At 40.3% G+C, this 16,224-nt stretch overlaps 1 protein-coding gene across 14 annotated transcripts in view; it reads left to right on the forward strand.

The window, feature by feature from the left end:
- LOC116947873 (protein TANC2-like) overlaps window positions 1-16,224 on the forward strand; it is a 130,738-nt gene that overhangs the window by 5,462 nt on the left and 109,052 nt on the right. For 5 of the 14 annotated variants that reach the window (XM_076069539.1, XM_076069532.1, XM_076069533.1 and 2 more), the window contains exon 1: window positions 7,777-15,353. Coding sequence is in view for 7 of the 14 variants with exons in the window: in XM_076069572.1 (XP_075925687.1) it covers window positions 7,672-7,730; window positions 8,274-8,356 (142 nt within the window). In the remaining 7 variants the exon portion in view is untranslated. Of the gene's footprint in view, window positions 1-7,007; window positions 7,731-7,776; window positions 15,354-16,224 lie in introns of those variants that run through there. The other 9 variants (XM_032964119.2, XM_076069528.1, XM_076069572.1 and 6 more) reach the window with 8 other exon arrangements.

A 16,224-nucleotide genomic window follows, 5' to 3' on the forward strand; every position in this document is an offset into this window, starting at 1 on the left:
CCGCCCACCCCAATGTGTGCACTTAGGGTCAGTACATACTAATATTATAGCGCTTAGATAGTATTAGTGTAGTATTATTGTAGCTCTGCCAGGGGGATGGTGTAATAACAGCTCCCACCACAGGCAGCATGAAGTGCTCTAATCATAGCAGGTGCCACCACAGTCACCATCCACTGCTGTGGTGATAGCAGGCACCACCACAGTCCGTATTCACTGCTATCGTGATAGCAGTATCCACAACAGTCGGTATGCAATGCTTTAGTTAAAGCAGGTGCCACCACAGTCACTATGCACTGCTGTAGTGATAGCAGGTACCACCACAGTAGGTATGCATTTCTGTCGTGATAGCAGGTACCACCACAGTTGGTATGCACTGCTGTGGTGATAGCAGGTACCACCACAGTCGCTATGCACTGCTGTGGTGATAGCAGGTACCACCACAGTCGGTATGTACTGCTGTAGTGATAGCAGGTACCACCACAGACGGTATGCACTGCTGTAGTGATAGAAGGTCACACCACTGTCACTATGCAATGCTTTAGTTAAAGCAGGTGCCACCACAGTCAGTAGGCACTGCTGTAGTGATAGCAGGAACTATCACAGTCATTATGCACTGCTGTAGTTAAAGCAGGTCCCACCACAGTTGGTATGCACTGCTGCAGTCATAGCAGGTGCCACCACAGTCAGTAGGCACTGCTGTAGTGATAGCAGGAACCATCACAGTCGGTATGCACTGCTGTAGTTAAAGCAGGTCCCACCACAGTTGGTATGCACTGCTATAGTGATAGCAGGTACTACCACATTCAGTACGCACTGCTGTAGTGAAAGCAGGTACCACCACAGTCGGTAAGCACTGCTGTAGTGAAAGCAGGTACCACCATAGTCGGTAAGCACTACTGTAGTGATAGCAGGTACCACCACAGTCGCTATGTACTGCTGTTGTGGTGATAGCAGGTACCACCACAGTCAGTGTGTGCTGCTGTAGTGATAGCAGGTCACCACCACAGTCGGTATGTACTGCTTACGTGCTAGGTACCACCACAGTCGGTCTGCACTGCTGTAGTGATAGCAGATCACACAACAGTCACTATGCACTGCTAGTTAAAACAGGTACCACCAAAGTCGGTCTGCACTGCTGTAGTTAAAGCAGGTAACACCACAGTCAGTATGCACTGCTGTCGTGAAAGCAGGTACCACCACTGGGTATGCACTGCTGTAGTTCAAGCACGTACCACCACAGTCAGTATGCACTGCTGTAGTGAAAGCAGGTACCACCAAAGTTGGTATGCACTGCTGTAGTCATGGCAGGTGCCACCACAGTCACTATACACTGCTGTAGTGATAGCAGGTAGCATCACAGTCAGTAGGCACTGCTGTAGTGATAGCAGGAACCATGACAGTCAGTATGCACTGCTGTAGTTAAAGCAGGTCCCACCACAGTCGGTATGCACTGCTGTAGTCATAGCAGGTGCCACCACAGTCAGTATGCACTGCTGTAGTGATAGCAGGTACTACCACAGTCAGTAGGCACTGCTGTAGTGATAGCAGGTACCACCATAGTATGCACTACTGTAATCATAGCAGGTACCACCACAATCAGTATGCACTCCTGTTATCACAGCAGCTACCACCACAGTCAGTATCCACTGCTGTAATCATAGCAGGTACCACCACAGTATGCACTACTGTAATCATAGCAAGTACCACCACTATCAGTATGCACTGCTGTAGTGAAAGCAGGTACCACCACAGTCGCTATGCACTGCTGTGGTGATAGCAGGTACCACTACAGTCGGTATATGCTGCTGTAGTGATAGCAGGTCACACCACAGTCAGTATGAACTGCTGTAGTTAAAGCAGGTACTACCAAAGTCGGTATGCACTGCTGTAGTGATAGCAGTATCCACCACAGTCGGTATGCACTGCTGTAGTGATAGCAGGAACCACCATAGTCGGTATGAACTGCTGTTGTACAAGCACGTACCACCACAGTCAACATGCACTGCTGAAGCCATAGCAGGATACCACCACAGTCAGTATGCACTGCTGTACTTAAAGCAGGTACTACCAAAGTCAGTATGCGCTGCTGTAGTCATAGCAGGTACCACCACAATCAGTATGTACTGCTGTAGTCATAGCAGGATACCACCACAGTCAGTATGCACGTGTGTAGTGAAAGCAGGTACGACCAAAGTCTGTATGCACTGCTGTAGTGAAAGCAGTTACTACCATAGTCAGTATGCACTGCTGTCGTTAAAGCAAGTACCACCACAGTCAGTTTGCACTGCTGTAGTGAAAGCAGGTACCACCAGAGTCGTTATGCACTGCTGTAGTGATAGCAGGTACCACCTCAGTCGGTATGCACTGCTGTAGTGATAGTAGATACTGCTATCGAGTTGGTACATACTGCTATATAGAGTTAGTACATACTAAAATAGTCAGTATATACCACTACAGTCAGTCAATACTGCTACAGTCAGTAGATACTACTATACAGTCAGTAGATACTACTACGGTCAGTATCTACTAGAGTTAGTAGATACTACTATAGAGTGAGTAGATACTGCTATACAGTTAGTAGTTACTACTATAGTCAGTGGATACTACATTAGAGTCAGCAGATACTACTATACAGTTAGTCCTTACTACTATAGAGTCGGTACATACTACTGTAGAGCCAATAAATACTACTACTACTACGGTCAGTCATTACTATTGCAATCAGTAAATACTACTCAACACTAGCAACTACTGGCTCAGTAGATACTACTGTACAGTCAGTAGATACAACTATAGAGTCAATAGATACTACTTACTCTGTTGTATGTAGGGTGTGTAGAGATATATATATACCTACGTGGGGCTAAATATTTTTTTGAGGGGGGGGTCGACAATTTTCGGAAACCTTTTAGATCAACTATTTACCCCCCACTTTCTATAACTTTTTGGAATTGTGCAAGCCTCTTATAATTTTGTTGGTGGAGAAATCGACAAACGGCCCACCGGGCTTTCACAATACCTTAGTATCTGTGTATGTATATGTAAGGTTTTTAAGAGAAGATTTGAAATATATTTTTCGCCCGGGCAACGCCGGGTACTTCCCGCTGGTGTTTAATAACCTCAGTGTTACGGAAATCGCACAATAATATTGCCAGCACTTCTAAGAGTCTGGACAGTACTCTACTGGAGTACGGTACTCTATCTCGCGTGTGGGAACTCGTAATTATAAGGTTGCTTTGGTATAGGGGGTTAATTACGCCCATTATCTACAATATTATTTTAATAATATGATTAAATCTTTAAGATGAGAAAAATACATTAACATAAAACTAAGTTTCAATGCAGAAACGTGTCAAAAACAGTGAGCCTTTGTGCATTGTGAATAAACCACCAGCAGTTCCTGAAGAAGTGCAATGTTGGTCCTCTTGTGTTATTTATCACCATAAAAATAAAAGACATTTCAGCAAATATGACCGACTGACAGGCAACAGTAATTGACAAAATTGTGGACTGTTTTCGCCCTCGTTAGGACTCCAACAGTCCAGTTTATAGTCACCAATGGGAAACGTTGCATAGGCTGCCTCTGGGAACAATATGTCTATAGAAGCCCCATATCTGTACGATGCGGCCCATTAGCTTGGATGACAATAAAATCTGTAAATTACGATACAAACCCATCAACAGAAACATAATGCAGTCTGGAAAACCATAACTCTGAAAAAAAACACGCAAACACGTTTAAGAAGCAGTCAGTCTATATGTATTATGAAAAACTAGTCGATAAAGAAGTGCATTGCACTTCTTTATCGACTGATTGCACTTCTTTATCGACTGCTTATTTTGTAGACTGGATCATGTTAAAGGAGAGTGGAACTTTTCCTACTGGCTCATAACTTTCAATAGATATGAACAAGGCCCAACACTTTGAGCATAATATATAAACAGTCGTGTAACTTGCTGCTATGCAAACAACGAAATCAAAAGCAACCTACATAATAGTCCTTAAAACAATATACATGTTTTTTCCCCACACGAAATGATCAATGGATTGTGTATCCTTAGAGACCCTATATACCGGTTTGCAGAACTCCAATAATTCGTGGTGATATGGAAGGACCTTATCAAAGAATCATGTAATCCGCGGCGCACTGTGGAGGTTAGTCCCGTAATACGCAAAAACATGTTTTCGCGTTGACATGGTGCGCTGCGGCTTACGGGAGTAATTCGCCATGCGAACCCATTAATCTGCAAAAATCACGGTGTATCTTTTGCGTTTTGTAGACTTGATATCCAAGTGGCCGGATGGCTGAAATGGCGAGAGATGACTGGTGTGGTGTGCGATAAGAGGGTCCCAGTTTGGTTGAAGGGAAAAGTGTACAAGACGGTGGTGAGGCCAGTGCTGTTGTATGGGGCCGAGTGCTGGGGCACAAGAAAGAGGGGGGACCAAGCTACGTCAGTCACAGAGATGAGGATGTTGCAGTGGATGGTGGCTGGTGTGGTTCGGTCATGTGGAGAGACAGCAGGAAAATTATGTGGGTCAGAAGGAAGGGAGAAAAAGAGGTGGGCCGATGTGGTGCGATCAGAAACGGTGGCCCGAGGAGTGGAAAGAGAGATGGTGCAGGACAGGGCAGTGTGGACAGGATTGGCAAGGACAGCGGACCCCACATGAGTGGGACAAACGCGTGGATGAAGAGAGACTTGATATCCAAGTAAAAAAAAATGCAACATTACTACTAAAGACGTCTGGGCTAATGCAAAATAAAAACGTGCGTTTCCCTGCATCTCCGCGTTAGGTCCGCTGAATTCTGCAGCTCTGTTCGTCTCGCCCACTTAATATGGATCGCGTTTTGCTGACCATGATGCTTTTTTTTAACCACCGCGATGTGCCGCGGATTTCAAAAGGAAGAAGCCGCGCGTCCCCTTTAATCCGTGAAAAGATTATGTGGTAGGCTCAGCTCTCAAGTAAATCTGCAAATGCTGCTGACGCGATGTGCTTAGTAAATACACTATTGAGTAACAGACAAACCCATCAATAATAATAAAAAAATATATGGATTAATAAAGCATTTATATTAAAATGAAAGTAAAAAATCCGGAACTTTGCTTTATAAGTACAATGTGTTTATCGTATTGAAGAGAGGTCCATTGTCTACATTGTGACTCGCGATGAATAAGCGAAACAAGAATTGAATACTATTTTCCCAGTTTATGATTGTGATCTAAAGACAAGCATGTCTAAAGACATGCTTGAAAAAGTTATCTGAGGTTAAGCTGAGTCATTCAAGGATGTTTACTACGGAGCAATTTGACGTTTTGCTAAATATTGAAGTTTTATTAATAATGTATGTGCCAGTTAAAATTTTGCATACCGTACGTTTAAGATCAAATATACATGTGGCCCGTCTACACTGTACTTGATTCAACTGTTTAATAATTTTAAAATACAGTAATCTTGTATGAATATGTTGCTTACAATGCAACAATTGCTGTAATTGCCTGCACAGTACTGGTAAGATATAGTTCCAGTGATATTTGATTTGAGTGGCCATCACTGTATCGTGACTATTATGAAGGAAGTGTTGAACCCAGGGTCAGCATAAAATGATCTGGGGACCATAGAAATTTTGCCCTAGGATCAATTTAGTAAGATGCTATGGGTGTAATTTATACATGTTTTACAAAATTATGTTTTCTATCCTTTTTATGAAATATATTTTAAAAAACTAATTTGAAGATGAGCAGTATATAATGGGGCTTTATTACTGAACGGGGTACACATTATTATGCTAATTGGGCCTCTGCTAAAAATTCTCAGCTTAGAAATGTAAGAAAGAGTAAATTGTTGGTTGGTGTTTTTTTTACGTTCGAGCTGAATAATTATGAATCTTTTTGCTTTTTGAGGTTTGGCATTTTAACATCTCGAGCACAATCACCGTGTCTGGCAATACCACAACAACAAATGTTTGGCTACACAAGGGGACTTGTTTGGCATCATCACTCACTTTTGGGTCAGCATTGTATTTGAGAACTATATTGGACTTTTGAAAAGAAAATCATGTTTAGTCGTATACAGATTATGATCATAAATATATATTTAATACAATGTCAAAAATGAGGGGTTATATGCTAAAATTGTCAGACTAACAATATTTTAATCTTTTTTTTATTTTGCGATGTACAAAATATTCGCAATGTATACTTAAAACACATTTACAATTTACCATATTTGTCAAAGGAAAATTTCAGAGTGACATTTTTTTCCTAGCTTAACAAATGCGATGCTCTGTTTACTGTGCCTTAATTAGCAGATGCCTCCAGCCCAAGGTTAACTTTATAACTGCTTTTGAGCAGGGACAATGGTACCTATCTTCTGTGTGGGAAAAGAAACCAATTTAATTAGACCCTAAAATATATTATTTTCTACACAAATGAGGCTTTGTGAACGTAAACTTATGACTTAATGACTCCATCTGGCACAAGCAAATCGTTCAGTCAAGTACCCATATTCATCAGTCATTTTTACAATATTGTATTTATGTCTGGGACATTTACTGATATTTAGCACATTAAGCAAGTTTTTTTATCAATCATGTTTGTAAAAACACCAAGAGCACTAAAATAGCTCCACTAACCCCTCGATATGGATGCATATTTTACCAGTCACTAAACTGATATTTAATACTTATTTTGCTCATACTTTGATAAGTGTCACAATAGTAAAGTACATGTATACTATATGTACCTTAAAATAGCGTTTATCCACGCAAATTAATTTATCAGGAGAGGATCAAGGGCTGTTGTGTAGTAATTCTACCGAATGTGATAAAACATGCGTGCCCCTTTTTAAGTACACTGCTGCATTTTTTAAATTAATCTCGGTAGATACATGTTCTTGGTAATGTATGTGAAACTACTGTTTTACTACAAATGTAAAACGAGTCTTGAAAAAATCAGATGGTCCTATAACACAAAGGAATTGTGGTGCAATCTTTCGTTTATTTCAGACAATGTTATTCCTGACGTGGGGCTTATGACGTATCGATATTTGGTAATCATATGAGTAGCTGCATTGAAATCTTTATTTTTATTCAACAATTCATACATTTTGTGAGCTTGAGTAGTTTTTTGTTTGGCTAAAAGATGTAATGTTGCATATGGTGTTTATGCAGTGTGGATTCATAATCTTTCCTCATAAGGGTTAAAACATTTAAAAGTCAAGGCATCAGCAGACACTTTAGAGGGAAGGGGGGGGGGGTGTTTCCAACTTGATTCTGGTTCAATTCTTTCATGCCCTCATTGTGCCCGGTAGAGACCTAGCAGATCACACACACATCTAAAGGCTCATCTCGCAGTATATACAACCCTGCCGTCGAGTTCACGATTATGGCATCTTTTTCTTTTAATACATTGTAACAATAAAATACGGTATATTTAATTTGGAAAGCAGACATGTATAAAGCAGTGTATCTTAATTTCTGATAAAAAATTATTCAATCTTTTTTTTCAAGGACTAGTATCATAAAGAACGCCTTGTGAAGAGTATAGTACTTTAACATCCGTTGAAATTTAAAAAAAATATATACATTTATTGGGATTAATAATAAACTAAACATGTACAGCCCTTCATAAATCCACTGCTGAGATTAAGGCCTCCCCACACCCTTGTTAGTCATGGGGTTGTTTGACCATACCTCACCGCGCTGGGCCGTGCTGGTTGATGAAGGGATAAGGTATGTAGCTCACCACCGACGTTAACTATGGCAGGGAATTCAACTCAGGTCGCACAGTGTTGGATAAGCATGTTACAATACTAACTATTCTATTTTCCTAAAGCGCTGAATAGGGGGGGAAATAACGTCACTTTTTTTGGAAGTACTGTAAAGCGGAAACAATAACAATATTGATGTCACTAGCCTGACTCGGCCTTTGTGACCTTTTCTCATGCGAGTGGCCTGCCAGGAATGCAGATGCAGCACTGACGCATCACACATAACGGCTTACTGTGTTGATCTCGTATATATTCACCTGAAAGTGAGTCACATTTTCATTTCGTCCACGTAAACCATTACAACATGGTCTGCGTATTAAAAAAAACACATTAAGTTGTGAGTGTTTTTTTCTCCAAGAAAAGTTCTACAGTATTTTTTTTATATATATAGCAGAAGCACATTATCTGTGCTGGCTTTTAGGCTTTACTGTGTGCACTGTCAGAGATCCGCTCAATCCCTGAAGAAGACGCCTCTGTGTGTTGTGTCGGCGCTGATTTGCTGAAGAAACAGGACTGTAGGATACGGCATGCCTAGGAGCGGCTTTTGGAAGATTTTCAAGGGAGGAAAAGCAAAGGATCATGAGAAAGGTATGAAAATACATCTAATAACAACCCCTATATGAAAACTATGTATTTGGAACTGCGTTAAAAATAGTTTTTTTCTAAATGAAAATGGCACTTAAAATTTTCCATGCTGCATGCTATACAAGACTGCTGCATAGATCACGAGAGATAGACTTTATATAATTGTGCAGTATTTTTCGATTGAAAGCTTTCGTGACTGCATGGATTCATATTCTTGGTTCTTTCAGTAAAGTCACGTAGAAGGGAAATAATAAATTAATAGATAATAAACCAATAAAAAATTCTCACGACGTTTCGGCTACAAATCAAGCAGCCGTCCTCAGGTGAAGAACAGAGCTGTCATCCCTTTGTTGTTTTTACATTTTATAATTTCAGCACATGCTAAACGTAAAACAAAAATGTAATTTCCTTTCCATGGGAAATAAAGAGACGATGCATTTGTGTACAGTATTTGTGCATTGCTGCGCATTTCAGTTGTCACTTTGTTGGCCCAAAGTGCAAAGTGATGTTTAAGAATGAAAGGGCTACAAGCAACAATGAATTAGGTCGATGTGCAATTGTACGATGTTGGCTTGCCTGCTATGTTTAACTCGCTGCCAGCATAATAGCACTGATAATGTACATCATGATTATGTACGTGATCAGAACTGAAGCTTTTAAAGTCATGAAGAAGATGCCGCAATGAGGTTATTCAGGTTGATATCTATTACAGTATATTTTATTGTTAATCTTTGCAAAAGTCACAAGAAAAAAGGTCAAAATAACGATAGCACTATTTTACCAATTTTGTCAGTCACGGGAATGCATCTCTTAAATAAAATATGTTTTTATTATCTTAACTCGTAGGTTTTCAGTAGACGGGAAAATTATATCAGCTGTTGTATTTGATGGCGCAGTAAACGTATTAGTAATGGAAGCAACACGTTTGTTCTCAGTAGACAGGTCGTTTAGCTTGAAGACTTCAAAATATTTTTTTTATTTAAAGCTTTCGTGACTGCAGGGATTCATATTCTTGGTTCTTTCGGTAAAGTCACGTAGAAGGAAAACAATAAAATAATAAAAATATAAAACAATACAATTCTCACGACGTTTCGACTGCAACACAAGCAATCATCATCAGGTGTGAAAACCACAGCAAGAAATTTTGAAAAAAGTGGCGGTTTTTTTAACGTTAGCACCAAGGAGAGCGATTTAGCAGTCGTGAGAATTGTATTGTTTTTATATTTTTATTATTTTATTGTTTCCCTTCTACGTGACTTTACTGAAAGAACCAAGAATATACTTCAAAATGTTTCACAACGATTAAAGGAGGAACAGCAATCACAATTAAAAAAATGCATGTGTTTTTTTATTAAGGTGGTATACAGTACATTCCTGAGACTAGTGCAACCGCATTCAATGATGATATAAAATTATTTTGTTTTCATAAATTTGAAAATAGATCCTGAAAAGGTAGACCTAATGCAATCATGTACCTTTGCTTTCATTACAGTACTGTATAGTCAACTCGACTGTTGTGCTTCATGGAGTAGTTATTCAACACTTATATTTAGTTAACTCCTCATCATTGATCACTTCATATTGTACCTCACACAAAGTATAAAACACATCCTTAAGTTATGATCAGTGCTCTTCAGCATAAGTGAACAAAGCGCAGCACATAGGTAGCAAACGTTCATTTAGAATCACAAATGTTACCTCAAATAATGTATAATTATGGTAACATAAACGATTTAACACTTTACGAAATTGTTGCAACCCATAGAGTTAAAATACAGTTCTTAGTCTAGAAGATAGACGCGTGTATCAGTGGTTGTTGTATGGCGCTTAAATTTTATGATGAGAAACAATTTTTTGTTGTTTAAGTTTCCACCTGCGAGAGGACACAATGTATAATACAGCATTAGTACTGCGATGCAATTGCATATTAATACAGTATGACGGTAATAGTGTATTACTAACACTGGTGAGACAAGGCCAAAAAGAAGGCTATCTCTGGTGTAGGCCATTCAGATGAAAAGATAATGCGTATGTAATCAGAGCATTTTAACACGTTGGCTTTTGCGACCAATATTATTCATAATTAAGGTTTTTTGGGTTAGATCGCGTTATTTATAAATGTGTCACAACCCTCCATCACCCGACACGGCCTGCTGCTTCACTATTCTGGCAAATTGCCCGATGATGCTGGATGTAATCACCAGCGAAACGTCGTACTAAAAAAAACTGTAAATGTTGTGGATTCACTCTTCAACACACCGGTGGGCTAAAGTAGTAAACTATTTGTCTTTTGTCAACGTGACTCTTTTTTTTTACTGATGGGCCGTGTTGGGTGGTGGAGGGTTGTGGCACATTTATAAATAACGCAATCTAACCTAAAAAACTTTATTATAAATAATCAGAGCATGTTTGTTTGCATGTTTTGCATGTACATTGTCTTAACTTGTTCTTTTTAAATGAACACGAGTGGAGAGTAAGAACATTAGTAAGCATAACAGTTTACCTTTCTCTCCTAAAACAGCACATCTAAAAAAAAAACATAATATGCATCAACAATTTTGTTACGGTTTAATGTTCAGCAAAATATTAGTTCTTTCAATTCAAGCCGAACTAATACACAAAAAAATCTAAAGTAAAATATAACTGTTTTGACACGAAACAAAAATCACGTGATAACAAATAAAACATACAAATTATGCGGCTTGCAATGCTAATACAAGCAGCATAATTTCTGGATGTGTTGTTGGGGTCAAAAGGTATTTCGGCCACTGCATGGTAAAATGTGTTTTTTCTGACTGTGTGCATTAGGGACAGCTACATATCCGTCTTCCGTCAGAGAATATCTTTACGACATATGGACACTTCTAAAAACTAGAGTAAAGCTTGGCTATTCCATAGGGTTTTAAAAACAGCATTAGCTTTGTGAATATGCTTTGCACTTTAAGTGAGCCATTAAAAAAGGGAAGCTATTCCCCATGTAAGGAAAGGGTTAAAAATACCGGGACCCAAGAGCACTGGCCCCCATGTGACCGAGTGGGGCCTTTGTGGTGATCTCGTGGACTGGTGCAATGACAAAAACAACAGCCAGTCATGGAATCTTCAATTGATAAGAGTTACGCACGAATTAACTTGTGAGCTGTTGAAACACCAGTGCATTAAATTTCGATTTAAAGCTTTCGTGACTGCAGGGATTCATCTTCTTGGTTCTTTCGGTAAAGCCACGTAGAATTGAAATAAAATAATAAAAATAAAACATAATAAAATAAAATAAAAAAATTATCACGACGTTTCGGCCACAACAGAAGTAGCCTTCCTCAGGTGAAGAGACAGAACTGTCGGGAAGACAGCACTTCAGTGAACACAGCCAAGCTTTGGCCGCGTCTTTTAAGTTAACACTGGTGAGACAAGGGAGGAGCAGAGCGCCTTGACCAAGGAGTTTCCATATCAACAGAAGAATTTAGCATTGCAGTAGCTATGTTAATGTGTTGGATTAGCATGATGTTAAAGTCAGAAATTAGCATGTAACTGGGGGATTAGCATGATGTTAGTGTGAGGGATTAGCATGTAACTATGTCGGGACTATGTCGGAAAAAGTGGCGGTTTCTTTTTTATTTTCAATGTTAGCACCACTGTGGTTAGCACCACGGAAAGCGACGAGCTTTGTTCAGATGGACGAATCCATCTATGCTCGGAACGGAGGAGGGGGGAGAGAAGAAACAGCAACGATGCGCTGCTCTGTCCTGTGTTGCGTTACTACTATGCTACAAACTAGACTACTATAAAATAATAAATTGATCAAATAAAATAACACAATAAAATTCTCACGACGTTTCGGCCACAACACAAGCGGCCTTCATCAGGTGAAGGGACGAGACTGTCTGGAGGACAGCGCTGGAGCGAAAAAGCCACGCTCAGATCACGACCTTTAAGCTGTGTGAGAAGAAACAAAACGCCTTGACAAAGGAATTAGCATAGAATTTAGCATTGAAATAGCTGAGTGATTAGCTTGTGACTGGTCACAGAAATGGCTATGTTAAAGTTAAAGCATACACATCCACAGAGGCACCCCTTGACAAAGGAATTAGCATAGAATTTAGCATTGAAATAGCTGAGTGATTAGCTAGTGACTGGTCACAGAAATAGCTATGTTAAAGTCAGAGCATACACATTCACAGAGGCACCTAGTACAAATCAAACAGGAGAATTTAGCATTGAAATAACTAGGAGAATTTAGCATTGAAATAACTGAGTGATTAGCTTGTGACTGGTCACAGAAATGGCTATGTTGAAGTCAAAGCCTACACATCTGAGCTATTCACAGTAACTGGGTATACACTACAATATATAATGAATACTACATAGTGAACCAATAAAAAACTAAAATATAAATTACCTCAATGTTATCAATAAACTCTATATTCTCCAATCAGCTAAGCTACCAACAATAAGTCATTATATATCACAATGCTATATGGCGAAAAAATGGATGGATTCTTACCCTCAACTTTAGAAACACGGATAGCTACGGGCCCCGTTCAGACGGACGAGTTCATCCATGGTCGGAACAGAGGAGGGGGAGAGAGAAAGCTGCGAGGCGCTGTTATACTCCATGTTGTAAACCATACCATTAACCGTGGTGTGAGAGGTATTAAGAGTCAATGCCAGCAAAAGAGCTGCGGTCTGAAGGTCATCGTAAAATACAATTAATTAAGAACGGAAATGGTTTAAAACATCTTTCCAATGGTTACTAAGCCAGAATCCATCTTCTCATATACAATCCATCTTCACATATACAAGCACAGAGACAATTTCAACCGAGAAGATGGATTCTGGCTTAGTAACCATTGGTTACTAAGAGATGCTGCGACTCTAAGGTAATACCAACCGCATTTACACTAACCTCTGCTGCTGTAACTTCTTCTAATGCAAAACGAATTATATCTAGAACTAGCTTAGCTCTTATCTCATAAAAAATCAGACGTACGTGCACCGAACTAGATCAGTTAGACAAGACACTCTACAAATCACACTTATCATTGACGGCAACAATGTCCACATCGGATTGGGAACATGTAGACAATATGACTGCCTCTTCAGCTGCCATTATGTCGACCAAATGTAAGGACAACTTGATTTCCAAATTCAACCGCCTCTCCAACAAGAAATCGGACCCACACACCGAAAAGCTAGATGTTAACAAAGTCGTAATTAATCGCAGTAACAATTCTATTTCTGATGGTCTGAAAACTGTCTTAGCTAAAGGACTAAACTTTGCAGTCACACCTAGACACATACCAGTTAATGATATCATTGCCCATGTCGACGTGACACTCAAGGGCCTGGGTCACATCGCTGCAGACGTAGCAAGATCTGAAATCGCTGCAACCCTCAAAAACGCTAAGATGCCAGCTAGTAACATCAGCAAAGATGAGCGCTTTGAATTATCTCAATTAAAAAAGAAGGATGACATTGTCATCTCTCAGCCGACAAGGGCAATGCCACTGTCATCATGGACAAAATAGAATATAACAACAAAATTCAGAAAAAGTCTCAAAACTCTGAGAGGGTGTTCTGACTACATACTGTAAACGGCCTTGTTCTTGGTAATGATTCTCGATGTGTTTTCTCGTAATTTGTGTTAATATCATTTATGTGTACAATCCACTGTTGGATGAAGGCCTACCCATGTCGGGCGGGTCGTGGTTTGTTAATCGACCATGATTTACCACCCTAGTCAGTGTGCGTTGATGAAGTGGGCTTGGGCAGGACCCATCAGGAGGACGGACAATGGCCAATCGACAAAGGTTGGTTAAAGAATATAAAGCAAAGGAGAAACACACACATCTGGGAGGACGACCGTCGCAAACAGAGAGAGCAATGAGATCAGCCATGTGCAGAAACGAAATGGATAGCATCACGAGATCATGTGGGATGGCCATGAAATGAGGAGGCACTCATCCAGCAGTGGATAGAACAGTGGTTCTTAACCTTTACTGCAGCCTGCACCCCTTTGGTTTTCTGAAAGGGCATCTCGCACCCCCGGGGGTTGCGAGCACCCCAGGTGAAGAACCGCTGGGATAAAAGTACGGCCGATGATTCACAGACAATATGCATAGATATTGAACGTTCATCGACGTTAAATACGAACATTCAGTATTAAATCATAGCGCATGTTTAAGCGTTGAAAATGTCTGTGGTGGTGATGTGGAGTATGTGGTGTGGAGTATGTAAACTACGTTGCATTCCTGTTGAAAGGACATCTGTGTCGTGGCCTTTACCAACTTTCCGAGCAGCAGCAATGATTAACTCTCATGGGGGGCCTCTGTGTGCAGACTACGCCCATTTCCCCCTCCATTTTCCTATAATTCAGCCCCAAGCCAATTATTAGCATATCTCTTATGCATTAGCCAATGGGCTCACAGTGGTTGAGAGCTTACCGGTCAAAGGGACCAATGCCAGTAAATGAGGCGGCTGAGTATATGACGAAATGTATAAATAAATCGATAAATAACCAAATAAATACATAATTACGGTAATAAATAAGGCTCTCTGAGCAAATAAGTCAGCACTGCGGCACCAAGTGAGTGAGGGCTGGAGAGGCGTGCGGGGCCACGAGTGAACGGACGCTGCAGAGGTTTGCACTGTGGCTGTTAGCGGCGTGATGCGTGGTGAAATCACGGCGATCTGTGTTACCGTAGCTTGCCTTAGTTGACACAGTCGCGTTTCATCAGCAAGCAAGGCTGCGCTCTCACCAGCTGCACGGCAACGAGGAGCCGGTCTCAGCTCGTCCCCAGTTTTGGTTGTAAAATCAGTGGGGCATTTGTAGCTCCACGGCAGTGCTTTCTTGAGCCTTGCATTCTCAAAAGGAAAGCCCAACCCCCCACCCCCCATATACTGTAACACTTTGTCTTAGATGTGGCATTTCACATTGAAGTGAGCCTCACGCGCGGCTCTGTCCCATGAAGGCCTGCACATTAAAAAGGGTTGTTCATCTAAATAGGTAAGCATGCTTTCTGTCGCTTTTCACCCGTGCACACACACGGTATTATTCAGCTGTTTTGTGCTTTGTAAAAGGATAACATGCGTTTTGCTTTTTTTTAGGTTGTCATGCGAATTCAAACCGTGCGTTTTGTGATGATTGTCTTTTAATTAGAACAGAAACCACTGTCGAGAATAATTAGAATAAAAATACGTGTGTATTCTTGTGTGAAGTATTTTCCATGACAGTTTCAAATAGAATGCCACATGAGTTGCATTTTAAGTGGAATTCACTTAGAACGTAGCAAAATAGCTAATGGATAGCCGCAGGGGTCGCATATTAATGTTGTCTGCCAATGCCTTGCTGTCCACGGGGGTATGCGTCCAATCTTTGAGCAGCACATTATGACATGGGGATTTGAGTGCGTTTAACATTTATTTTTTATTGCGATGCTCTGTATGGTTCCTGTGTCTGCAGTGATTGAGTGTAATTAATCAAGCTCTGTTTGTAACATTAAATGCCATTGAAATGTAATTGTTTACGTAAAATATGTATGTTTAAGAAGATTATCAAAAACATGAACCATTCCTAGCTTTGCAGCAACTACTGTAGGTAAATCTGCGTGTCAGAATTAATGATGTCAACATTAAATATTTAGATGTTGCCTTTTAAGAATACAGTACTCAAGTGGCCTACTTGGTTAAGCCAATGTTTCTTCCACAACGGTCAGGAAGCTTTAAAGCACTATATCTAGAAATACATGACTTGTGTTGAGTGTGCAGTTATGGGTGGTGCAGTGAGGTGCGTTCTGCTTCCCGGCAACAAGTCACTGTGTGAAGATCAGGAGTGGTTACCAACAGTTTTTGGTCAGAATTTAATGGAATAAGCAGGT

The sequence above is a fragment of the Petromyzon marinus genome, chromosome 2 (assembly GCF_048934315.1).
Source record: "Petromyzon marinus isolate PM22_M1 ecotype Great Lakes invasive population chromosome 2, UKy_Petmar_22M1.pri1.0, whole genome shotgun sequence".
Taxonomy (NCBI): Eukaryota; Metazoa; Chordata; class Hyperoartia; order Petromyzontiformes; family Petromyzontidae; genus Petromyzon; species Petromyzon marinus.